The 24,984-nt window shown below is 49.9% G+C and overlaps 1 protein-coding gene across 2 annotated transcripts in view; it reads right to left on the bottom strand.

The window, feature by feature from the left end:
- LOXL2 (lysyl oxidase like 2) overlaps positions 1-24,984 on the bottom strand; it is a 52,401-nt gene that overhangs the window by 767 nt on the left and 26,650 nt on the right. For both annotated transcript variants that reach the window (XM_032989974.2, XM_032989973.2), the window contains 10 exons: positions 23,609-23,820; positions 17,303-17,525; positions 15,156-15,339; positions 10,872-11,023; positions 10,027-10,194; positions 6,439-6,604; positions 5,961-6,204; positions 2,802-2,917; positions 2,116-2,252; positions 1,249-1,360 (listed from right to left, as the gene is read on the bottom strand). In XM_032989974.2, the coding sequence (XP_032845865.2) occupies positions 1,249-1,360; positions 2,116-2,252; positions 2,802-2,917; positions 5,961-6,204; positions 6,439-6,604; positions 10,027-10,194; positions 10,872-11,023; positions 15,156-15,339; positions 17,303-17,525; positions 23,609-23,820 (1,714 nt within the window). The remainder of the gene's footprint in view (positions 1-1,248; positions 1,361-2,115; positions 2,253-2,801; positions 2,918-5,960; positions 6,205-6,438; positions 6,605-10,026; positions 10,195-10,871; positions 11,024-15,155; positions 15,340-17,302; positions 17,526-23,608; positions 23,821-24,984) is intronic.

The raw sequence follows: 24,984 nt of genomic DNA, 5'->3' as shown, positions 1-24,984 counted from the left end.
GGAGAACAAAGGGCTCAGAGCGAGTACAAGCAGAGCAAAGTTCTTCCTGGGCTAATTGAAGCATTAATTAAATCTTACCCTAACTGCAACAGCCAAGAAGCCCCAGGAGTACTGGATTGAATCTTTTTATGCATTTGGAAGACTAGACTAGAAACTACCCTCAGTCCCACTGCTAACCTTTTGTTGCTTAAAAAAACCAGGTGCTGACGAGCAGGGCCTGTGAGCTGGTCTCCTGCTTGGGGCTGTTGGGACCTGGGTTCTGTTTACTCTTCTTAAATAGGACCAGGCCCTTACTTTTTGCTAACTGAGGGACAATGAAAGATAAATGTGTTTAGGACAATGAAAGATAAATGTGTTTATTTTTAAATGGAAGTATTTTCAAACTCAGCTGAAGAGCCCATCCAACACTTAAGTGCCTGTTCCTCCAACTAAAATGGGTTTGGCTTTTCTGAAGGGGGTCGCCACTGGCAGTGTGACACACGAGACAAATGTTTTCTTTAAAAAAAAAAAAAAAGAGAAAAAAAAAATCAGTGGTTACAGGGTTTTTTTTCAGGACAAACACTCCTTGAAGAACTTCAGCCAGCTCTGGAAATTACCACTGGTTTTATTTGGAGGTTGGCAGTTGCTGTTAAACTGTTAACTAGGAAAATATATCATCTTACAAAGCCCCCAACTTCATTTTAAAATGGTCGTGACAGTTGACTGTTAATGCAAATTTAAACTAGTTTGGCTTTGATATTTCCGAGACCCCCCCAAAAAATTCCAAATGCTAACGTTTTATGCCTATTCAAGAAAATACGCAGTTTTCCCTCCCATTCAAGGGGCAGCCGAGCACTTTCATTTCTGGCTTGAGCAGGGGGCTCTTTGTTTGCTTTTCAAGAAAAGAGAAGCTTGAGGGTCTGGAGAGGTCAGTCCCGGGCTGGAGTTGTTTGCCTGGACCTCCTTGGGCGCCCCAAACAAGATTGCACGAGAGCTTTCCTTACGCCTGTCTGCGGAGGGAAAACCACTCATTTCCTTGTAGCAGAGGTGCACAGCTGGAACATCTGTTTTCCCCGGTTTACCCCGCCCGAGGGGTTTCTTCCAGAGCAGAGGTTGGCCCGTGCTGTGCTTTGCTGCCGTCCCAGCCACCTCGCTCTTCACAACCCGGAGCTCCTCGAGTGAGGAGCTCGGCTCTGGGTCGGGCTCAGCGTCTCGCCTTTCCGAGCACCTACGGGGCGACAGACGGCAGCGAAGGGGGGGCCCCCTCACCTATGTGGCAGTTGTACATCCAGATGCGCTGCCCGTCGTACCGGCTCCTGCACTTCATCACGTTGTTGGAATAGTCGGATTCGGCAACTTCGTAGTTTGGGTTGATGACAACCTAGGGCGACACAGCACAAAGTTATTTAAAGGTGGACTGGATAACGACACCAGTCAGGCGGAGACAGAATCAGCTTTTCCTTACACCGTAAGTTTTTTTTTTTCTCTTAAAAAAGTCAGCCACTTTGCAAGGAGACGAGCTCCTTGATGAAAGCCAGATCAGGATCACACCTTCCCCCGTGCACCAAGATACACCCTCAAACACCTTCTTTACATTTCCAGTACCAGCGCAGGCAAAAATAAATCCTCTTCCCTTCCCTCCTCTCCAGTTTAAGTGGCTGTTTTTAGAACCAAAGAATTCTCCACCCACTCGCACAAAACAAGACTGTGGGCACAGCCCTAACTCCTCACGCAGACGCCCCGGGATTTTTAATCCCCAGGTGAAGCGAGCATCGCTTACCAACAGCTCGAGACACCGGGGGGATGCTCTGTGTATCCCTAATGTGACACGTAAGGCTGGGCCTTAACCACCCGGGGCTGCACGTGGGTTCTGTAGGGCTGTCGGGTACCAGCTGCCCACGGATTTCTTAAGACTGCTGTGGTTATCAGCCCTGACTTTCCTCTTGGGGAGGCAGGTGACCTGGTAGCATCCTGTTGCCCCGTTAGGCAACTCTTAGGTGTCCTGGGAATATAATCTCTTTGTAGTCAGGAGTTTATAGTACTGTAGGAGATGTGCAAATAAAACCAGGGAGGTTCCTGACAGCCCTAATGGATAAGAGCATCAGCCGTGCCTCAAAGCCTCATTTTGCCCCACACCTGGAAGAGGTAATCGCCCGGTGGGACGTCCGTAATATCGATCCACTGGCAGTCGATGTCATGCCGGTACACGTCCCAGCAGCCAACTGTGATTCCTTGCTCACCAAAATTGGCGCATTCGTACTGTTTTTGCACATCTAAATGAGAAAAGAGTTAAAGGCACAACGCGTTCCAGTCACGGCAAGCGGGGCTGGGCATTTCCCACCCTCGGGCACGGCGGAGGAAGGGCGAGTTGTCCTCCAGCTCCCCCGGACAGCGATAAGCTCCAGACATTGTGGGTGAGATTTAATACAACAGCATCTCGCACTGAGATACACACACTGCTTATCTGCACGGGAGGAGCTGCCCCCTTCCATACCTCATCACCCAGGGGCACAGGTTGGAATTCCTCACTTTACAGGAATCAGAAAATGCACGTGTAGGTTTTCAGAGGGGCTCAGAGTAAGGATGGAAGGAGCTGAGGTCTGAAAACCTGTGGCCTTCAGGGATTCTCTTAAGGATGGAAGGAGCTGAGGTCTGAAAACCTCAGCACATGTGGCCTTCAGGGATTCTTTTATACCCATCGAGACCACTCCATGCACGTACAACCTCAGGACTGGTTTCTGGCTCCTGTCAGGACTCTGAAGCCAGTCACCTGCATGGGGACAGCAATAAATTCCCGGCACAAAGGGCTCTGGCAAAGATACCTGCTTCGCATTCCGTGTCTTCCAGACAGAAGCTGGCTTTGTGTCCTTCAGCCACCTTGCTGCCGTTGAGGTTCAACAGATCATAGTGGGTAAAAACCTCCATGCTGTGGTAATGCCTGCAAGGCCCAGACAGGGACAATTATCGTTAGGGAAAACAGACACCCCTTTAATTACCAGCTCTAAAGGGCCGCACGCTGCCCCAGCAGAGATGGTCCAGTGCCTGGGGCAACGACACCATGGATGCAGGTAGCCCAGACTCGACTCTTTGTGCTGTTGCATCCCCCGGGCTGGGCATTTCCCCCTCCCAGCCCCAGCCCCACAGCCACGGGGGTAAATCCACGACGACAGGTGAAGTGCTGCGGCCCACGGGGCACTGCGGGAGGCGAGGGAGAGAAACCACAGCCGGGAAATATTCCCCTGGGCATAATCCTGCACGGCACCACAGCCCATGCCGCCTTCATGCTGGCTCCTGGCCCAGGTATTTGTTTGCAAATCAAGTGCTAAAGCTCTTCCAGGGGGGGAGCCTTGTCCCAGCCTTGGTAGGATCACACTGCTTCATAATGGCAACAAAAGGGGGAAAAAAAAAAAAAAACCAAACCAAAACAAAACAAAAATCAAAGCAATCATCAGCTAGGTCATCATTTCTAGTGGCCCTGTCATTTACCAGAACAAGAAATATTTCACCTGCTCCTTAACGACAGGCTGCAAACAGAGCTGGGTGCACCCAGACCAGCAACCTGGCTCTTTCGATTGATTTATTTATTTATAAGCAGCAGAACGTAAAGTTACTGGCAGAAAACTAACAACAGATGGAACCAGCTTCGCTCAGCAGTCACTCCGCTCCGCTCTGAACAACCCGACAGCGGGGTTCACACACGATACGTTTTACGTTTCATAATTTTAAAGGGGGAAGTGTTAGTGCCAACTCAGCCCGGGCCGGGCTGCTGCCGGGATCGCTCCAGCACTGTTGGGTGCAGCAACAGTTAGGAGAGAGCACCCAGCCAGGAGCTGCAGACCCCTAAACCAGCAAAATTAAACCGCAGTGAAGTTTGGGTGATGTTAAACTCGGGAACGTCGGCCTTTTCTGTGCCACACTGCTGGCTCAGCAAAAAATGAAGCCTGTGCTTCAGCCCAGTTGAAGCCCACGGGACTTGCAGAGCAAGAAGCAGAGGGATGTACGTGGTTAAAACACGGCCCCGTGGTCAGGGCCGGGCGTGCTGATGCAACACCTTGAATTCGATCCCAGCCTTGGAATTGGGAGCAAAGCCCCGGTGCGAGCACGTTGTGGGGAACAGGAGAGAGACTGGGGGTGCTGGGAGCGGAGCGGGTCCCCGGATCGCTGCGTGCCACCCCAGCTCCGGGCGCAGCGCGCTGAGACACACCAGAGCCCATCTGCATAGCTCGAGAGGAGTGAGGCAACTGCACAGACAGGCCCTCCCTTCAAAAGCCTTTGCTTAGGAGTTTAAAAAAAAAAACCCAAAAACACAAACAAACAAACAAAACAAAAAAAACCCAACACAACAAAAAAGTGCAGAAATCCTCTCCTTTCCAGCTGTAAAAATAATCATGGTTTAAAAACTTCCAGCCACCATTACTGCAGCACCACTCTGCACACATATTTATAGATAAAGGAGGAGCAGGGAGGGAAGGGGAGGAAATTTTTCCTCTAGAGAGTGGGTTTCTTCTTACCTCCTCCCGCTTTTCCCCCAACCAAAAAGAAAAAAAAAATTAAAGTTGCCACCTGCCAGAATTTAATCACCTTTCACTCCCTGCTACAGGTCTTTCCCATTTTTATTGTACTTCCACATCGAAAGCCAACTAAACAGAAGCTTCCAGTGATGGAGTGGGGCAGCTAGGAAAGAAGAGGCATTCTGCAGCAGCTGAGCTGTTGACTTTGAGGCTGTCTAATTTGGCTGCCTCCGATAAAAGTTTGAGGTTCTCAAGTCTGACTCAGTTTCTGAAATATGTCTGAATCATTCAGAGAGGTGTTTACATTCTGGTGTTTACAGACTGGAAAGATTGAAGAGGGATTGAGTTCCTCCTCCTCCGTATAAACAGAATCCAGTTTGAAGCACGCAGATGGCTCTCGGCCTCTTCCTGATCCTTTCCCCCGCTCTCACCTCGCTTTACGCAGCCTCTCCCGAAGAGCCCCCAGCGCCCCTCCTGTTTCACCAGCCCGCGTCGTGCTCAGAGCCCTGGGGCGCCCACGCGTTCCCCCCAGCCCCATCCCAGCGGGGCCAGAGAGGCAGATGCTCCCTTAGACCCCCCAGCACCTCCGGTTCCGTGCTGCCGAGGGTTCAGCTCTGCTCGTGTCCCCGACCCCAAGCTACAAACCAGCCTGGCTGCGGGGTAAGGGGCCACCGTTTGCCCCGCGCCACGAGCCGAAGCTTGGGGCGAGCAGCGCTGCGCCACCGACGCGGCGCTACCTCCCCGTCTCGCCTCGCTCACGCCGTTTATCAAAACCGTATCAGGGCTGTTAAATTCGAGAATTCACCGCTCCGCTGTTTCCGCAAGGCGAAAGTCTGACAACAGTGGCTGCGCGCTGTTACTTAGCTTTTTTTTTTTTTTTACCCCAAATTAGAGCAAATCAACCTTGTGACAAGCCATCGCGTCGGAAGCAAAGCATCTGGATGGCTTGCTTCCAGTTCTCTCTCCTCCCCCTGGTTTACTTACTGCGGCTGAAACTGTCAGCTTCCCCCCTCGAAAAATGATGCGTTTATGGGGGTGAGTTTACTGTTTGTCAAAAACAAGCACAAAACAATCTCCCAGCTGTACACGGTTTAAGTGGAGCGGAGATGCGTTTTTTTTAAAAAAAAAAAAAATTACAGTGTGTTCTCAAGTCCTTTCCCAGGTGAGGGAAGTAGCTGAGGTGGTGGCACCTTTGGACACAGGGCGGGTACAGGCGCACACGTACTCCCACGTACACGCTGCCCTTGCAGATGCATCTCTCCCAACGAGAGCTCCACATCTGCCTTGTGCACACACCGGTTCTGAACTATAATTCCTACCTAACACGCTGCTTTCTTTGCTGTCAGGGGCTCAGAGCTGCCCTGATGCCCCATGGCTCCAGCCCTGTACCCCCCACCGGCACCACGCCCCCCCCCGGGTGGCAGAAAAGGGGGGGAAGGAGGCACCGAGAGCCATCTCGGTGGCACTCACCGGTGACAGTCGTGCCAGACCCAGGCGTGGCGGCCGTTCTTGGGGCGGAAATCGGACTGGCCGTTGTTGTGGATCTGGGAGGAGAAGCGCAGCAGGCGCCGGTACCCCGAAGTGAGGGAGGTGTTGACGGCCGAGCTGGCCAGGCAGTTCTCCTCGAGCGCGCACTGCAGCATGAACATCGGGCGGTCCTCCAGGTAGGCTGTCTGCTCCACCAGCTCGGCGTTGAGCACCAGGTCAGGGGCGGCTGGCGGGAGAAAAGGAAAGGGTGAAAATGAGCTACTAAAAAAAAAAAAAACAAAACAAAACCCACAAATATCTGTCAGAGGTGGGGGGCCAGCCCCTTCACCACCCAGTATTTCTCAGCCCCGTCAGCAGCGATTTGCCGCTGTTTTGACCTCTCCAAGGCGTGTCCTGGGCCACCTACGGACCTCAGGGCAAACGCTTATGTCCAAAATGAAATAAAACCTGAGTTACTCACTCTCCGAGCAGGACACACCAGCACCAAAACGACCACCTCCCCTGGGACAGGAGACGTCGGCTCCATCGTGACGACAGTGGGCCAGGGACATCTCCGTCCCCGAACACTTGACACCGCTCATGACCACGTTGTCAGCACTGATGTCTCCATGCCAGTACCAGGTTTCCTGGGCAGAAAAAGGCATTTAACACACTCTCCAGCGTTTAGAGGGCTGCTGGGGGAATATTCACCCCCCTGTAACTTGCGTTTGCCCTCCAAGGCGGGTCGATGCAAGAGCCTGCACTATCGAGGAGGCAGATCTTGCCAGCAAGATGCTGGAGCAGAGGAGACGAGTAACCCGGGGAATGAGCCCACGTCTGGTCAAACAGAAGGTTGGTCAACCTGGGTTTTAATCCCAGCCCCATGCTCCCTGCCCTGAACCTCTCACCAGCGTTAAGCAAATCTCTCTCCTTGTTTCTGAGCTGGTTTGAACCTCTGCTTGTTTTTAATTCAGCCCTAAACTCACTTTCCCACCCTGCTCTGCCCATTCTGCTGATGAATTCATCCATCCTCGGGCTGCTTTAAGTCAGCTAGGCTGCGCCTCTGGGAGAGATGCCCAGCAATTAAACCACATCTGTCTTGTGACATCTCTGCACTTGGCGTGGCCGCAGGTAATGCAGGAGTGCCTGCTCGCCTAAGGAGGGGAGGCAGAATTAACAGCCGTGCTCGAAACGCCAGTGGAAACGAGACATTTGAGGAGTACCAGGGTCTGCTTCTCTTGGTTTCAAGAGGGAATTCACAAATGTTCAAACCCTTCTCGCTACTCATCTGCATCACCCGGTTTTATAAAACTTGTGGGAATGACAGAAAAGTAACTCACAGCATAACACCACTCACACAACTCAGTGCGCTAAACCCTGTCGAAGCTGCAATCGCAAAGCTTGGGAGAAGGTGAGGGAAGGAAGAAGGAAAAAAAAAAAAAATAAAAAAATCAGATCTGTTACTGTCAAAACTGGGAGCATGTTTCCAGGAAAAGAAAACCCATCTGTACCACTGCTTCCATTGCAACAGGCCGTTTGTTAACCCTGTTAGCAACACACACACACAGGGCTGCCCTGTTCTACACAGTGCAGCTTTATGCTCACGTAGCTGGTGCAGCCGGGATATGCATAAGGGCCTTTTCTGTTCTAAATACCGGCAGCCTCAGCTAAAGGAAAAAATGTCTTGTTGCTTGCTGGACTCTCAGGCCTATGCCAACAGAGCCAGGCAGTTGGAAAAGCCAGTGTGCAAGGGACGTGGCCGTCCTCAGCTCTTGTGCTCTGCTGGGCAGCTACGCAAGCAAATCAGCTGGAGGCACCAGCTCGCACGGGGAGGGGGGGGGGAATTGCTACGGCAGAAACGTGGGCAGCTCCAGCCTTCTACCTCCTAAAGTATCCGACCCCAGCGTGTCCCTCGGGGACCTGCAGATCCCCTCTGTGGCCGTGGATAACAGCTAAAGCGGTCGGAATCTGCCTGCCCACGAGCCCAGTCCCTCATTCCTTCAAGAGGAACTCGCTGCAGGACTGTGCTCTCCAGGCAGAGTTTTAAGCGTCCGCTTCTGCCGACAGCCTCTCCTGCTTTCTCAACGGGGAACCACCAGCCCCGAGGATGCTGAGGCGGTGAGTTACTTCAGGGCCTCCTTGCCGACCGGACCCCGAGCTTGGAGAACGGGGGGGGCAAGCCTCTGCTTTCTACAACCACATTTTACTCGTTTGCCCAAGTTTTCGATTTCCGGAAATCGTTGGGGGGAAAATAGTTTTCCTTCCAGAACTGATCTAAGGCTGTTTTCTGCGTGCCGGTTTCCATCTATATAAACACACATGAAGTTTATTTATTCAGTGGCTGTTTGAGCCTGAGTTTCCCCAAAGCTGCTGGCGATTGTTGATTCTTGGTTGAAATGCCTCAGAGGGGCTGCCTTTCCAGAGCACAGCAAGACAGCAAGCTCTGGCAGGGGATTACTTTGTCCTAGGGAGAAACCAGTTTATTTTTAGAAGCCCAAATCCCGATCTTCCGCCTGCCTGGGAGCTGCAATAAAGGCCCAGAAGTTATATATTTGCTTTCAAAATCTACCTTTACGTCTTGTTCTGCCTGCCCCTCTTTTGCCTTGTGGTCCCTGAGGGATGTATCAGTGCAAAGGAGTATCTTGCACCAGGGTTGTTGGCCACCACCAGCTACTTACACCTGATGCCCTTTATCCATCTGGGAACTGGGTGGGAAGCCTTCGCCCTCCCTCCTTCCAGCTCTTAGGGTTGCTGCTTGCTTTCCCCCCGCCAGCACAGCAGGCTGCCATTCACTGAGCCAAAGAGCTTCGCTGGGAAAGAACACTTTATTCCTTTGCGGTTATCCCAAGCTCATTAATTGATAGCTTTTATCCCTTTATTAAGCGCCATTCTTAGCCACGTGCAAGCAGGGAGAGTTCAGGGCATTTGGCATTAAAGGAGCAAGAAATGCAAACAACACAGGGAGCCAGCGTACAGCTCCACTGCACAGGCGTGTTCACACCGCACTGAGAAGAAACTCCAGGAGCAAAATCAAATTGTTTTCGGGCGATTTGACACCAGGTTCAACTTGGCTCCCGTCCTTCAGTCACGAGGAGTCCAACGCCCCACGGACTCAGGGTGGGACAAGAAACTGCGCGCCCACCAGCCCAACCAGGACTGAGGCAGCCGGGCTTCCCGGGACACCTGAGCCGCGAGCAGCACCAAGACAGCAGCTTTGCCCAGAGCTGCGAGAGCTCCTGCCGCCCTGAATTTCCCCCAGGGGCTGCTGGGCAATGAGGTTTAACCTTCAGGGGCTCTCCAGCTAATGCTTTAAAGCCAAACGCTGTGGTCTGTGTTGGTTTTTTTTGTGTTTGCTTTGTTTGTTTGTTTGTTTTGTTTTTTGTTTGTTTTGTTTTGGTTTTGTTTGTTTTGCTTGTTTTGTTTTTTGATTGTTTTGTTTTGTTTTTGTTTGTTTGCTTTGCTTGTTTTGTTTTTTTGCTTGTTTTGGTTTTTTTTTGTTTGTTTTGTTTTTGTTTGTTTGTTTTGTTTTGTTTTTGTTTGTTTTGCTTGTTTTGTTTTTTTGTTTTTTTTTTGTTTTGTTTGTTTTGCTTGTTTTGGTTTTTTGTTTGTTTTGTTTTGTTTTTGTTTGTTTGTTTTGTTTGTTTTGTTTTGTTTTTGTTTGTTTTGTTTTTGTTTGTTTGTTTTGTTTTTGTTTGTTTTGCTTGTTTTGGTTTTTTGTTTGTTTTGTTTTTGTTTGTTTTGCTTGTTTTGGTTTTTTGTTTGTTTTGTTTTTGTTTGTTTTGCTTGTTTTGTTTTTTTGTTTTTTTTTTTTGTTTTGTTTGTTTGTTTTGCTTGTTTTGGTTTTTTGTTTCTTTGTTTGTTTGTTTGTTTGTTTGTTTTGTTTTTGTTTGTTTGCTTTGCTTGTTTTGCTTTTTTGTTTCTTTGTTTGGTTGTTTTTTTGTTTGTTTGTTTGTTTTGTTTTTTGGGGTTGGTTTTTTTTTTTTTTTTTTTTCCCTCCTCCAGTAGCTCCTACTCAACCCCCAACCACACCCACGCCACCAGGACGGGAACACGGGGCACGGGGTCTCACCTGGAAGGCGTGGCTGGCGAACCCCAGGCCCAGCTGCCGGCACACCACCATGGCCTCCACGGTGCTCCAGTTCTCGCTGCAGACCGTGCCCCACCTCAGCGTGCCGTTGCGCTCCGCCAGGACCTCCACCCGGCCCTCGTAAGGGTTCCGGCCGCCGCTCAGACGCAGCTGCAGGGCGTAACAACCCCTACATCAATAAACCTCAGGGCAAGCTTTAGAGGGAAGAGGCAACAGGCGGGCGAGCGACGCTCGGGGGCTTCTCAGAGCTTGTGCTTAGAGCCACCGAGCCCAGAAACCTCAGGTCGGCTGCTGGCGGAGCAGTTAATGCAGTTTGGTTCTTCATCTGCCACCGGGGACGGGGAGCAGCCCAGCACCTGAAAGCAGCCTGTACAGCTGAAGAGCAACGCGCTCCCCCTAGGAAAGCTTCACCCCTCCACTCCCTTTGGACCTCTGGCAGGAGGCATCTACTCGGAGGAACCTGTGTCTGCTTCACACAGTTAGTTTTTAAGCCCCACGTGGCAAAGAGGACAGCACCCCCCCCGGGGTGCCACCGCCACGAGACCCACCCAAGATCCCATCACCAGCTTTACAGGGCCACTGGGCTGCTCTTCAACCATTTATAAGGCCCTGTCACGCTTGGAGGAGCTCAAAGCTCAGCACAGAAAGGGAACATCATCCTTTTTTGCCCTCCTGTCTAATACAATTGCGGATGTTAAAATCTAAATTGAATAGAGGCACAGCTTCGGTGAAATGACTCCTACCCCGGGGCCCTGCGCTGCACAGCGAGGGAGGGCAGGCGATGCTCCGGGATGAAGCCACCTCACCGTGCTCGCTCAGCTTCTCACCTGATTCTGGAAACCCATCGCTGGAACGTTGCATCTCACAGCAGCATCTTCCTCATGGTTACAGCCCTGCGACTCCGTGTTGAATTTGCAATCCGTGACCGATTTTTCAAAGCCCGTACAGTCGATTTCGTTTAGATGAATTGGACCCATGCCTTGGGGGAGAGAAAAGAAGAGAGTCCTCACCTTCTTCCCATGCTACTGTGTGGTGAAGAAATACCCAATAACAGCTTCTTAATACATTGCAGACATCACACTGGCCTCTAGCATTCAAAACATGGTAATCCTGAAAAAATTCCAGTGATTTCTTGTAAAAATAAAACAAAAAGCTGCAAGATTATTACTAATAATTTTACCATTAAATTCTTTCCAGTAGTCTCTGGGACTCAAGCATGCAAGAACTGCAGGAAAAGCCAAGTTTCCATTGTTACATAATTTACAAACTTCAGCTGTAGGAATTCGTAAATTATGTTGTTTTGGCTGGGTCTGTGTGCAGGAATCTGCTCCCAATCAAGCCCTGACATTTAAATGGGCCATAGACACGTTTGCTGGGACAACAAAACATAACACCACAGGGATGTGTGAGAATTCAGTGAAATAAACACTGAGGCAGGTGTGTGTTACAGACTCCAACAACACTGAAGGCAAGAGAACGAACACCATTTCATCCTGCAGAGAACGGTCTTGAGGTGTTGGGAGTCACATAGAATAATTTGGTTTCTCCCTGGACTAGCGGCAGCAGACAATTGTCATTTCTGCCAGAGACAGACAGCAAGAGGAGAGACACATGCGAGAAGGCAATCACCCAGCCTGCAAAGCCCTCGGGTCCTGTTTCCAAACTGAGCTTAAAGCTGGTTAGAAAGAAGTTTGGGGGGGAATGAATCGGGGGGGGGGGTTCCAGCAGATGATCTTCATCACAGAAGAATCACCGGAGTCTTTCTTGGAGCCTGTATAATCCATGAGTAATTGCTGATAGCAACACACCGGATAGTTTTGACGGGAGATCCTTGCAAGTAGCAGATGTAGAACCTCTGGTCTCCAGCAGTTTCTAGGAAGCTTTCGGAGACGGGAGGCTGAGGATAAAACCCCTTCTGACCGTCGCTGTCGCCACCTTCTCTCCGGGCTCGGCATAACCAGGTCGCCGGCAGCCGCTGTGCTCCGACCCGCGGGCCTCGCTGCAGCCCTTGGCCAGGCAGCGCCGAGCTCCAAGCGCGCCCGTCTCTGGGCAGCAGCCGGGGGCAGCACCACCAAGGCAAAAACCACAGCAGAAGTTTCCAAGAGAGCAGCATCCACCCACTAATAGCCTCCACCGGCCTTTTCCATCACCTGGAAGAGGTTGAGCGACGCCAGCCGTGGGTGTTCAGTCTGGAGTTTGCCTCGTCGGGGTGCACAGCGCACAGGCGGACCCATCTGGGTGACGGAGGTAGAAAAGCAACCCTTTTCTTGCCATTTCTGACAGCGACCGTTGATTCTTCAGCCCTGCAACACCATTCTCATCACAGCGCACGTGATGAGGTCTCTGCAGAGCCGGTACCTGCCTCAAAGCATTCAAATCAGCAGAGGACAGACTCCATGGAAGTGACGCCCTGGCTGCCGGCTCCCTTTCTTTGCCTGCACCCAGGGAGAACACAAACTGCCTGAAGTTCAACACAACTGCCACCTGGGCTCTGATCAGCAGCCTCCCGGGCATCCGCTGCCTCACCATGAACGCTTTTTTGCTCACTCCTCTGCAAAGGAATATTTTACTCAACTACGAGCCTGCTCCTTTTAGTTCAAAACAAAGGGCTGACTCTGCAAGGCAGGAAAAGGTAATTGGTTTCTTAACAGTAGGTGGGATCCTTTTGCTTAAAGACCTCTTCCCTAGTGCCATCTGGAGCCCTTCTAACTCTGTGTGGCAGCCAGCACACCTGTGACTCAGAGACCTAACCGTGGGCGACAGTTTAATGATCTGTCTGGTGAACGCCTCACCTCCTCAGACTTCTGCTGAGGCACAGGGAAAACAGAAAACAATTAAAAAACACAAACATTCTCTAGAATATTTCCACAGTTGTGTGGTGGAATGAATTAGGATGTGCCCTGGAGCTGCCTTCTGACAACAGCAGCAAGAACAACAAAAGCAGAGATGTAAACGTACTGGGTTCAATCTCATCCACAGGATTAATTTGGCTCCGGCCCTGTATCCTCCCATCACACAAGATCTGTACAATGTGGGAGCAGATTCCTAGGCTGAGGCCGCTGGGGAATGTGTATCTAGCAGTTTTTGCTTTTCTCAGTAAAACCCTGTTTGTGGTCTACATCTGGAAATGGTGAGACTGACCTAGGCATTTTTGCAAGCCGCCGAACGGTTTGAGCAGGGAGGAATGCCCTGATGCTGACCAGAATTGGAGGGTGATGCACCAAGAATGCAGGATGGATCCAGTCCGACATTCTCCTCTGAAATAGCCCGATAAAGTCATAGCAATGAAATGACAAAGCAAGAGGGCCGGGCCACGGCGCTGATCCACGTAACCCTGGCACATTCGCTCTTCTCAGGGAAATTCTTTTACAGCACATGGAGGCAGCAAGTGCTGCTGTCCTGGGCACTGAAATGCAGCCAAGCTGCATTGCTCTATGTGCTGAAATGTGAGAAAAATTGTATTTCCTCCTATGCCATTCCCTTTAGTAGACGAACAGGATTAAGACTGTATATCCAACATATAATTTCACCTACAGCTTGAAGTTTTTTTTTAATGTTCTGCCTCCAAGGACGCTGGCAGTGGACAATGCATTCAAGAGATCTGGGCTCGGTAGCTTCCTTTCAACAGACTCTTGTGAAAAAGGGTGAATTGTTTAATCTGGGTCTCAGTTGCCAATTTATAAAAGGGGGAATAAATCATCCCCTCCGTACCCTGAACTCTTTGTGGTAGGCACTCATCTCCCACGGGTTGCTTTGTCTTAATTGGGACTTGTAGACACTGCACCCTGATTTGACACGGAGCCCATCTTTTTACGTTTTACCCTGTGAAATCAGGTTCTGACACAGCAGTGATGAGACCGGACCTTCAAATTAGTCTTTGAACACACAAATTCACCAAGACGCAGCTGTAACAAAGCAAAGTGTAAATATGCACGTGGACACAAGAGTTTAAACAGCTGCCAGACTCCCCCGTGCAACAGGAGTGTGGAGGTGAGTTTGGGCCAAACCAGCTCTTTTTTCCTACCGCAACGTGACAGTCTGGCTGCTGAAGGGAGTTACCAAACACTTGTCATCCCCGAGGACAGCTGAGACAGGGTGCGCTGAGTGATTGCCAGGGTTTAACATTAAAAAAAAAAAACAAACAAAAAAACAAAACACCAAAAACCACCAAACAAAGAATCTGGGAATCAGCAGCTGCCACTAAGAGTTTCCAGGCGGCAGGAACGGCGTGTTCCTCCCTCACGTGGCAGCTGCTTCCCCCCCCTCCATGATGATGCTGATGCTGTTTCCTAGATGCAGCTAAACACATCAGCAGCTTCCTGCGTCCCACCGCAAGATTTTCTTGGCAAATCCAACAGACAGGTCACATTTTAAAGCTTTCCAGATTTTTGACAGCACCGCTGCGCTTTACACGTGTTGCTACTTTCCCTCCCCTTGTCCAAGCCACGCTGGGCTGAAGAAATGTCACCCATTCATTTAGTCTCACAACAAAGAGTTTGGTTTGGTGTCATTTTCTTTAAGGTTTACACTATGGGAGCAAGGTAGGTGACTCAGAAGGTGGTTTGAGAGGGTGTACGTTAAGCTTTGAGTTACCATTTACCACAGTTTGGGATTTAAACCAACTCCCAAATACAGGAAATCCAAACCCCAACCTGGCTCTGAACTGTTCAAATGCCCTTCTATTTATAACGGGCTAAATTAACGTTCTGGTCTTAAACTGGAAAGTGTTTGAAGTCTAGATCCAGGACCCATTTTTGCCAGGAACCTTCTAGTAATGCATTACACTATGATGTGGATCTAGAGAACTCATAAAGAGAATTTGAGAGCAACGGAAGTGATAACGAAGAAGTAATTACTGGAACAGCTGTCTGAGGGAAAGGTTAAACTCATCATCAGTAGAATTCTTTCAAGGAATCTTGAATATCTTTCAGAGTCACATATTCCAGTTCAGCCTCAAGCTCCCGGACTCAAGAGACTTATTAAGGGTAGAGAATAAATTCCCGGTCCCCAAAACAAACATCCCAGGAAAAATAGGCTCTGCCCTGAATCAGGAAAGGGTCCTTGGAGGTGGGCGAGGCACGAACGGCCCCTGGAGCTCTCGCTGCTCTCACCTTGCCCGAGCCTCGCGCCCGTTATTGCTTCCTTGGCGCTCCCGAAGCCCAGCTCTCGGCACACCACGCTGGCTGACACCAGGTTCCAGTTATCGTCGCAAACCGTTCCCCACTCCCCGTTTTTCAGCACTTCAACCCGTCCTTCGCCGGTGTTGGCTCCCCCTTTCAGCCTCACCAGTGGTTGCTGGAAGACACAGACAGAAGTGCTGTTACCTCCACCTAGGAACGAAGCATCCTTTCTTTACAGCTCTTATTTATGGCACGTGGCTGCAGGTAAGTCACGGCCCAAAAAGTATTACCCTGAGGCACCTTAAAACAGTGAGCACGTAATCCAAAAGGCCAAAAGGGCTGGATGAAAGGACACCTTTATCTGCTAAGACTTAGGGTATGCGTAGACGTATGTTTCTTACAACCCTATACGTGGGCAGAAATAAAAAGACATCTTCCTTCTCTGCAGTTTTAGTGTTTGGATTTAGGAGCCTTTTTCAAACGAGCAGTTCTGCGGCAGGAGAGAGCTGCTGCACAGGGGGGCAGCTGGGCACACACCAGCCCCGTTCCCGTACCATAACCCCCGGGAGCCTCACAGGCGGCTGGGGAATCGCACCGAGCCAGCTAGCACACGGATCTCATCCACTTGCTGCCCGTGGCTCAGCTGCCAGATGGATTCATCTGCCGTACGCATCTCCAGATGTGTGCAGCATCTGGGTTAACCGAGGAGACCAACGTGGAACTCCAGCCACGTAAAACCTATCTGCCCGCTGCAGTTGGAATAAGTGATCTGGCAGATTGCTGTCAGAAACACACAGCTGAGCGGCAGGTCCAGTTCCATTAATTTCTATTCTTATATTTCTACTAGTCACCGACTATACATCGCTTACAGCTTTCCCCAGTACCCAGCACAGAGACCTGCCAGCTGCTGCTGCACCCGAGAGATGTGCTGGCGTGGTGGGGGCAGAGCCTCAGCCACAGGAACACCACATGGCTTGTGCGGAGTCCGAGACCAAAAAACCCTGAACTTTTAAAAATGGAAGCATATACAATTCTCCAGGCTGGGGTCACACGAAGGACATCCAAAGCCTACACAAAGGCTTTAAGGAATTAGTTGTCAATGTGCGTGGCTCACTAGATTAGTAATGATTTACAAGACCTTTAATCCTTGAGGCCTAGATCCTACAAGTTCTCGTGCAGAGAAGCACCCGGACTCGACCATGTACAGGACTGTGCTATTCCCACTACAGCAGTGGCTGGAGGTGTTGTCTGGGGTCTTCTCAGGTGCCAAGAGAAAACCCACTCCTAAAGTCACAGAGGTATAGGGCTGGGGGATGCAGGCTACAGCCACGGGCTACAGGCAAGATCCATGACACCTAATACACCTTGCAAAAGAACACAACAAAAAAAAACCCCCCAAACAAACTCTAACCCAGCATTAAGGGCCTCCGGACCCCGAGATCAGCCCTGTATCCTAAGGCTGCACATCCCTCACAGCTGGAAAACTTCCCCTAGCATCCACCTAAGCCGTGTTTGCTCCAAGTTAAGCTGTTCTTTCACATTCACTTGCCCCACTGACACAGAACAACTGACTCCAGGGTGATTTTATAACAGCGTTTTGCATACCCGAGAAGTTTTACGCTACACCGCTAGACTAAACACACGTGGCTTTTTCACCCTTTCCTGTAGGCCGTGTTCTCCCAGTCTCTCAGGGCATTTCTTTGCAGAAGACACAGGGGTAGTGGAAATGCCAGCTGATTTCCCTTCTACCTCTACGGGGAAAAACAACCCAGCAGTTATTTAAGTGACTGGGAAACAGCAAAGCCCGGCAGCAACTGGGCACGCATTCAATTGGCTGGAACAGAACAGCTCAAACAAGAAACGTGACGAATGTATTTTCTTACTACTTGCTCGCAGCCTTGCCAGCTGCAGCAGCAAGCCGGTCTCCCACCCTTCTGAGCCTGCAGACGGAGGCAAAGCACCGCGTGTTTGCGGGGACAGAAACTCAGAAAGGAGCACAAAGAGGGGACATTTGCACCACGGGCTGGTTTGTGGCTACAGGCACACACGTGTTCAGGCCCTGTAGCTGATAACTGATGGTGAATATTTACACCCCGGGGTTTTTCCGACCTGACAGGTTGCGGTTGCTCCCTGCTCACCTCCTGCCTGAAGGCTTTTCGGAAGCCACTGTGGCTGCTGGGGGCAAAGGCGCGTCCGGGGACACAGCTGACTACTGCAGGCATCCCGTTCTCACACGTCGCGTTCTTCTCTGCATCCACATTGAGGTGATTGCCCAGTTTGCAGCTGGAGATATGAGCCTCGTTCCCACTGCAGTCCATCGAGTAAGCCCAGTAATGCTGCTTCCTTCTGCTGGCAAACATCCTTAGAGGAATAAAAGAGAACAGGAAGATAAAAGATAGGAATCCATAAAAACTACAATGATGTAGCTACATTTGGGGAAAAAAAAAAAAACGCCTTGAAATAAAATGAGGATTGAACAGCATTATTTAAAAGCTAAATTCACACACACAATGACTCTCTGTTAAGGTGTCACTTGGGAGTAAATAGGTCTGCTCCTTAAGCTAAAGATCAGAGTATGATTCAACAGTGCAGCTAGAGCAACAATGATGCACTCGAAGGGGAGACACGTACTAGAGATCCCTACGTTATGCAGGGGTCAGAGATGGGTTAATTCAACAGGCAGCGTACAAACAGGGCCTGTGCAAATACCGCTGGCGAGTTTGGACAGGAGAGGCCCCCAAAAGACCTCTGCTGTAAATGAGCCGCTCGCTCTGCTGACCATCACCTATCAGCTGTGAGATGGCAGCAGCCTGGGAAACAGCCACGGCTCTCCGGCTCCTCTCAAAGCTGCAGCGTTAACAACCGTGAGCCTGAAAGCAATTTCCGAGAGCAAGAGCAATTCCCTTGATGACAAGTTCACAGCAGAGAAGATTGGCAGCAGTTTCTGCTTCTTGCTCCCAAACTGTAGTACTTGCCTGGAGGTGCTCCAGGGACTCCTAAGTGGGAAGGGGCATGTGTGATAAACGAGAAAAGAAAGTAGTCCAGCTCCATCCTAACTGCACTGCAAGGCTGTCGGACAACTGTATCAGAGCTAAAATAGTCAATGAAACAAAAATATAGGTCAGATCATTATCAAAGGGAGATGTTAGAAGTTAAAAAAAAAAAAAAAATGCACAGAGGAGCCAACGCCCTGCTGTGATCCTGACGTGGCTCTGCAAGATGCCTGTGCTGCTCCTTATTCCAGGACTGGCTGCCCCGCAGCCCTGGCGATCCAAGGATTAGCTGCGATAAATGGCATAGCAAGGCGGGTGGACCTTGCCGGGAGAAAGAGCCCCAATTCTGATTAACTGTAGCACGTCCCTGCAGGACAGAGAGCCTGAACAGGATCTGGTAAAGGGACAAAGAGCCTTTCATAAGTTGTTGGTTTAAAACTAAACCAGGCAGGCCAAAGTTTTCCCAGCTGATGCCCTTTGGTGGTCCCATGTGGGCTAATTTGCACGGTCCCGGCTGCCTGAGGGGACTATCTTCGCCCCTTGTGCTTGCTAAGCTTTGCTGACAAGCTCAGAAGTTGTCCAGGCTCATATGGCTCACGGCCACTGACTAATCCTTTCTGGAACCAAATTTCTCTGGGTTGAAGTTAGGGCCAAATACATCCGGGCTGGAGATAGAGATGCAATTGCACCACGTGCTGGGGAGTAAATGCTGTGCTGGAAAGGATGGAAGATGAGGCAGGGCTGAGATCTATCCCACGGAGCAGTGACAGGCAACCTGCCTGTCCTGTGGGTAAATCACTAGCTGTCAGGCACCAAGTCCATCAAACCAGAGCTGTCAGGGACCCCAAATCAACAGAAAGTGAATGGGAAATAGGAAGGGGGGAACAAAAAATTTAAAAATAAAAAAAGTAAAACCAGGGAGGACGCAGGCAGAAAGAAAGCGCCAGCCACATCTCAGCTAGAATATCCAGTTCAACCTGGACCAAACCTTGATGACTTTTCTTCCTTTTAATTAAACTACCCAGGACACTACATGCCTACCAAAAAGCCATGGAAGCCTCTGCCCTCGGACTGCTGGAGCTCAGCACCGAGGACCCACCTGAACACTGACTGCCCTCTTGGACCGCAGGGCACGGGGGCAGATTCAGGCAGGCGTTACACGCTGGAAAGCCCCCGGAGGTGCCTGTGCCCAGTGACACCCCTCCATACGCCCCAACTCGAGCCAGCTCTGCCCCACCACCCTTCCAGTCCGGGCGCTCGGTATGGAAGTGAGAACCTGAAGGAGTATTTTCACTGAGAGCCCTCCGCAGACATTTGCGGAGAGCTCCGTGAGCTCCAAAGCAGACAAGAAATACAGCCTGTCTTAGAGAAGTAATTATGGGGATGCCTTATAATAGCAAACAATGACCTCATCCTGGAAATTTCATGAGGCATTAACATCTGGTTGGTATTAACGGCCCTTAGTAGGCTGAGGAGAAATAGCCAGAGAAAGCCGCACCTCATTTCCCCAGATCAAATATATAACAAAAAAAAAACAAAAAACCCCACAACAAAACCCAAAACAAACAAACAAAAGAAGTAGAATACAGCTGATCTTTACAGACAGAAAGTCAGGGCATTCTTGTTATTTACTTCTTAACACAGAAAGAGTGCAACCCACCTCTCACTGGCCTTGGTATAAGCCAAGAGCAATGCTGCTCAGATCAGAGGTGTGAGCGAACAGTCCTGCTGTGAGAGTTTAGCCAATAGAAAGCTGGAGTCCAAATCATTTCTACTGGTGAGAAGGGATGGACCTTCATCACATAAGCTTTAAACAAGGACACAGCTTAAGCCCAAGGGCTGTGGGAAGGAGCTGAGGGTTTAGCTTAAGGAGCCTTGCTACTTAAGAATGAATCTGAGAGGACTTGGGGAGAAGGAAACAAAGCATTACACACATACATACCAGGAAAAATCACCCAAAACACACTGAAGAGAAGCTGGTGAACTCTCCTTCAAGGGCGTGAGCATGAAGTTTCTACCCTCGAGAAATTCTTCAAGCATTTACTGAAGTTAACAACTTTGCTGTCTTCAGCCTTAGGGAGGCAGAAGAGAAGCCAGACCTGCCACGGTCTGCCAAAGCCCATAAGAGCCTGCCTGACTTTGCTAGGGAGAACCCAAACAATGAGGGTTTCTACTACGAGCACAGAAGTGATGAACTGCCCTACACATCTGACCAGATCTGTAATGCTGCGAGCAGACTGGTTAAACTGGGAGATGCTGTTTGGACTGACATTGAACAAAGCATCCTGGAACTGCTGAGCTGCTGCATCCAATTCTTTGACAAATCACACAGCTGTGAGGCCTCCAGAGGCAGCAGGCCCATCTCTCTGCCTTAGGCATCTCCGGTCACAAACTTCTATTCTCTCCACCAGACAAATAAATTTAATTCTATTCTGCTTTCTCAACGAGAGCAGGAATCGGGAGGAGGAGTTAACAAGCGGTGCCTATATAAAATCGCTTTGAAGAATGAACAAGAACATGGAAACAACACTGAGATTTGCTTCATTTCCTAATATAAATCATGCTGTCAACTGCAGAGGCTAAGTTACATTCAGGAATAAAACCCTGGCACCGGGACAACAATGAACTAAGTTGTTTTCTTTCAAGCAAGATCCATCTGCAAATCATTTCACCTCCCACCATTGTGCAGAAGCAGAGCATCAGCTAGCTCAGCATGCAAAGCTGGAGTTTGTGGGGAGTAGGACTGGTGGGGCTGTGGGAAGGGGGCACTCGCAGCCCCAGCCAGCAAAAACCCAACTCCAGCCCGTCGCCCAGCTGCGGAGCAGGAGTGGGAAGGGATCCGCTCGTGGGAGAATGGTATTTAGAAATCAGGGAGAGCAAAGCCCAAGAAATGAGAAGAACGTTTTTGAGGCTTCGCACTCCCATGGAGAGAGAATTTAGTTCAAGTGACCAGTCAGAGATGAACTCTTCCCCCTCCGAGACAGAATGTGACCAGAAAGCACGTGGGACAAAGCACAGAACAGTGTTCTCATAGCTCGGGAAAGCAGATCCCCGTGGTCATCATTTCAGTACCTTGATTGTGAAGCAAAGATCACTCGTGAAGTTCCCAGCCCAGAACAGGGAGGTCTCCCTCACCAGCAGTGCTGGTTGTATGTGATGCATCTGCCAATAACACAAAGGCAAATGCCCCAAGAAACAGCACAGCTTTTCACACTATGCTATCCAAACAAACTGTCCAGCTGACAAAGTTTTACAAGTCTCTTCCCTCCAATAAAATGACATCCCATCTTCTTCCAACCTGGGATATAATATTCAGCATATTTTCCAAAATACCCTCCTGTGGGTGCAGGAGCCCAGCGAGCTTGCAGAAAGCAAGCAAAGGTGAGGGAGGTATCAGGGCACTGAGGCTGCTGAAGCAATCTGTCTGGCTCGGTAGCACAGATCACCAAGCCTGGTATTTGTAAGCGCTGCATATTCATAACCCCAGCTCCGCTGAATGGGATTTTCAACGTTGCTGAATATTATGCTGAACAACCGTGTCTCAGTTTTTCCATCTCTATGTGTACTAGAGACAGGACAATTAGCAAGCACCCTGTTATTTAAGGTTGATGGCTCCAGCTGCTAAAGCTAATGCTCTTCTTGGAAACACCACAACTGAGAAGCAGGAAAAACCTACCTCGTCTTACTAGAGGTAATTTATTCTGCCCTCCTGCTCTGATGCAAGGGGTGGGAATCTCAGAGTTGAGTTTGAGGGAGACATGCTGCACTGATGGGAGCAAACACTCCTCTAACCGGTGTCCAGGGCAAAACGTGAGCCTGCCTGGTAGCAATTATTAATTCACTACTCACCTCCCTGGGAAGCCTGAAAACAGAATTCCACTTGGATTATTTATTTTATATTCTTTGTGCTGCTATGTGGCTTTACGCTATTCCAACCCAAAGACCTTTTCAATTGATCACGATCTTGCTAATGAAAGAAATGAAACGTGGCCAGCCAATTCCAGAGGGAGCTTTCAGAAATAGCAATTGCACATGCCAAAAGGAGCAGGCAGGAAAACCACAACTCCTGCCTGGAGAATTCAGTTCTCCCCCTAACCGGTCGATGCTTTCCCACTCCATAGGTCACAGTGTAGGAAAGAAACAAGACAGAATTTCACTTAAACTATTTTGCGTCTGCTTCAGGGTGTTATTTCTAGGGAACAGTGTAGGAAGAACCATGTCTGTGATGAAGGCTGGTGACAAAATGCAAGCTGAAGCAACGACAACAAAACACACCAGAGTTCCTGGCTTTTAAGAAACAGGAAACAGCCTAAACCGACGAGCTCGCAGCTCACGACATTCTCCCTATGGATCACTATTTTCTTCCCTCGTTTTAAAGCAAACTACAGTCATAGAAGAAAAAGCAACACCGCCATCCCAACTGCCCCGAACCGCACCCTTCTACAAGCACCACCTCAGATGCACAGGCGGAAACAACCTCGGGAGGAAGGGCACGGGTGCACTACTGACATTTTCAGCTCGGCTCAGAGCAGGCTTTGACGGCCAGAGCAAGGCACACAGCTGGAGATGGCTGGCAGCTCTTCCAGCCGGCGACCCTGAGGAATTGCCGGTGCCAAAGGAGCTGAACTGGGGTGAACAACAGCACGAGATTTACTGGGAAAGGTTCCCCTGGGCAGCCCGCTCCTTTGTGGGTGATCTGGCAGCTGGACACCCGTGAACCGCGGACGGTGAGCCTCCGAGAGAGCCGGAGCAGCTGGAGGACGGGGGTGAACATGTCACGAGTGGTGTGAGACCAGGAACTGAGCACAGTAGTGGGAAGGAGGAACCTGGGCGACGAAGCGCAACAGAGGCCTGTTTTATTCCCAGATTACGTGGTTGGAGCCTTCAGCACATACCAGATCTGATCCCACAGCTGGCTTTCTGCAGAGGGATGGGGTAAGCAGTTAGAATTTCTTGCGGCTGATGGGTTTACTGGGAGAATGTGATCAGTTTGTTCACATCCATCCATCCCCTGCACACAACACGGATGGTCTATCACTGGTGGAGGAAATGGCTATTCTATAGCTGGGGAAAAAAAAAAAAAAAAAAGAAAAAAAAAAAGAAAAAAAAAGAAAAAAAAAAGAAAAAAAAAAAAGAAAAAAAGAAGAAAAAAAAGATTTCTTGGGCCAACTGTCCACATCTCCTATTATAGGACCTATCAAACACTATAACTGATACTGCACTAGGTCTTCAGTCAGGATGCTGAGGATCAAACGACTCCCCTGTCTGCACAAGGAAATGCTTGACATTTCAAATATTTACACAGAAGGAAAATCTGATCTGAAGGAATGAAGCAGTTGGAGGTTTTTTTACCTCAATGTCTCCAGTGTCATTTGACAATTTGCATTTTTGAACAAGGCCCCGAGTGTTCAAAGAAACATGCTTGTGTCTCATACAAAGCTCTGCTCTTACTTGTAGACATTGGTGTTGTATTTCCTCTCGCTCGGAAATCCAAACATGCCACAGACAACTCGGGAATTTTTCATGGTCCAGTGCTTGTCGCAGATCTGCTTCCAGGTCCCTTCGTCTTTCACCTCCACATAACCCTCCGTGACAGGCACCCGCTTGCGGTAGGTGGCAAGGATGGCACGGATCCTTATATCTTCCACCTGGATGTTCATGTTCTGTAAGCATAAAAGAAGCACGAATGATGCTGGCTTGCAAGGAAACTGGTCGTGTAGCTTTGGGGTGGAAAACAAAAAAGCAGTTCTGCTCAGGGCTGAGCAGGGGGAGGCAGAAAGGAAGAGCTGTTTAGGGAAAGACACAACAAGGAAGCAAACATTTCCACCTTGTGCAGATCCATCCTCCATCCTCTGAAAGAGGATGCTTTTTCTCATAAAAAAAAAAAAAAGCAGCGTTATTTTACAAATGTCTATGTAACAAATCTCCTTTGGTACTTAAATGCATTGAAATGCTCGTTTCAGAGGCACAGCGACCTTAATTCAGTCTCAGCTACTATGGAAGTGAACTGAGCTCAGCTTTGCTAGGGCTGTCTTAATGCTGGCAGGGTGCAGGGAAGCGGGAGCCCTGGCAGGGAAGGACACTGGGGCTCTCATCAAGCTGCTGGGCAGCTCTTCCCCCACCTGGGGATCCCTTCCCCAGCCCTCTCCGCACTGGGAAAACTGGGATCTCGATGTGCTGACAACACTGGCATTTCACCGCTTCCCCAAGCGGGGTTTCTCCTCCAGCTGAAGCGTTACTTGGGACAGCAAATGAGTCATGAAGGTTGAATGGATTTCACATTTGGAGCCTACGTGAGGGCACTGCACAAACCAACCTTGCAGGGACCTGAGCCCAAAAGCAAAGGCTGACTGGAAAATATCCGCTGTGGCAAGCAATTACAAAAGAGCTACTGAAAATTTTATAACTTGCTTCCAGGAGACCTTTTCTTGTCAAAAATGTATAAAACCACGTGGTTCTGCTAACAGTTACATCAGAACTGAGGAATCTTCCCCTCCCCTCGCTCAAATTCAATCACTCAGAAAAGAAAAATGCCGAGAGCTTTAAAGAGAAATGGACCTCTGGTTGCTGATCGGCGGCACACAGAGGCGTTGAACCGGGGAGATCACAGCAGGACGTGCCGAGTCCTGCAAACCACACGTGGCACATCCATTCTCCAGCTGCTCCACCGACACCGATGCAACTAACAGACCCTGGGCAAATGGAAACCAACTGCAGAGAAGGAGCCTGCTGGGGCAGGGAAAGGGGCTGGCATCGCCTCCTCCTCCACAGCTCAGCTGCACCACCTTGGGCAAGGCACTTAAGATGCCCTGTGCTCCCCCCCACCG

The sequence above is a fragment of the Tyto alba genome, unplaced genomic scaffold, assembly GCF_018691265.1.
Source record: "Tyto alba isolate M040663 unplaced genomic scaffold, T.alba_DEE_v4.0 Super-Scaffold_34, whole genome shotgun sequence".
NCBI classification, from domain to species: Eukaryota; Metazoa; Chordata; class Aves; order Strigiformes; family Tytonidae; genus Tyto; species Tyto alba.
The sequence above is the reverse complement of the archived record's forward strand: the minus strand, read 5'-3'. Positions and strand labels throughout refer to the sequence as shown.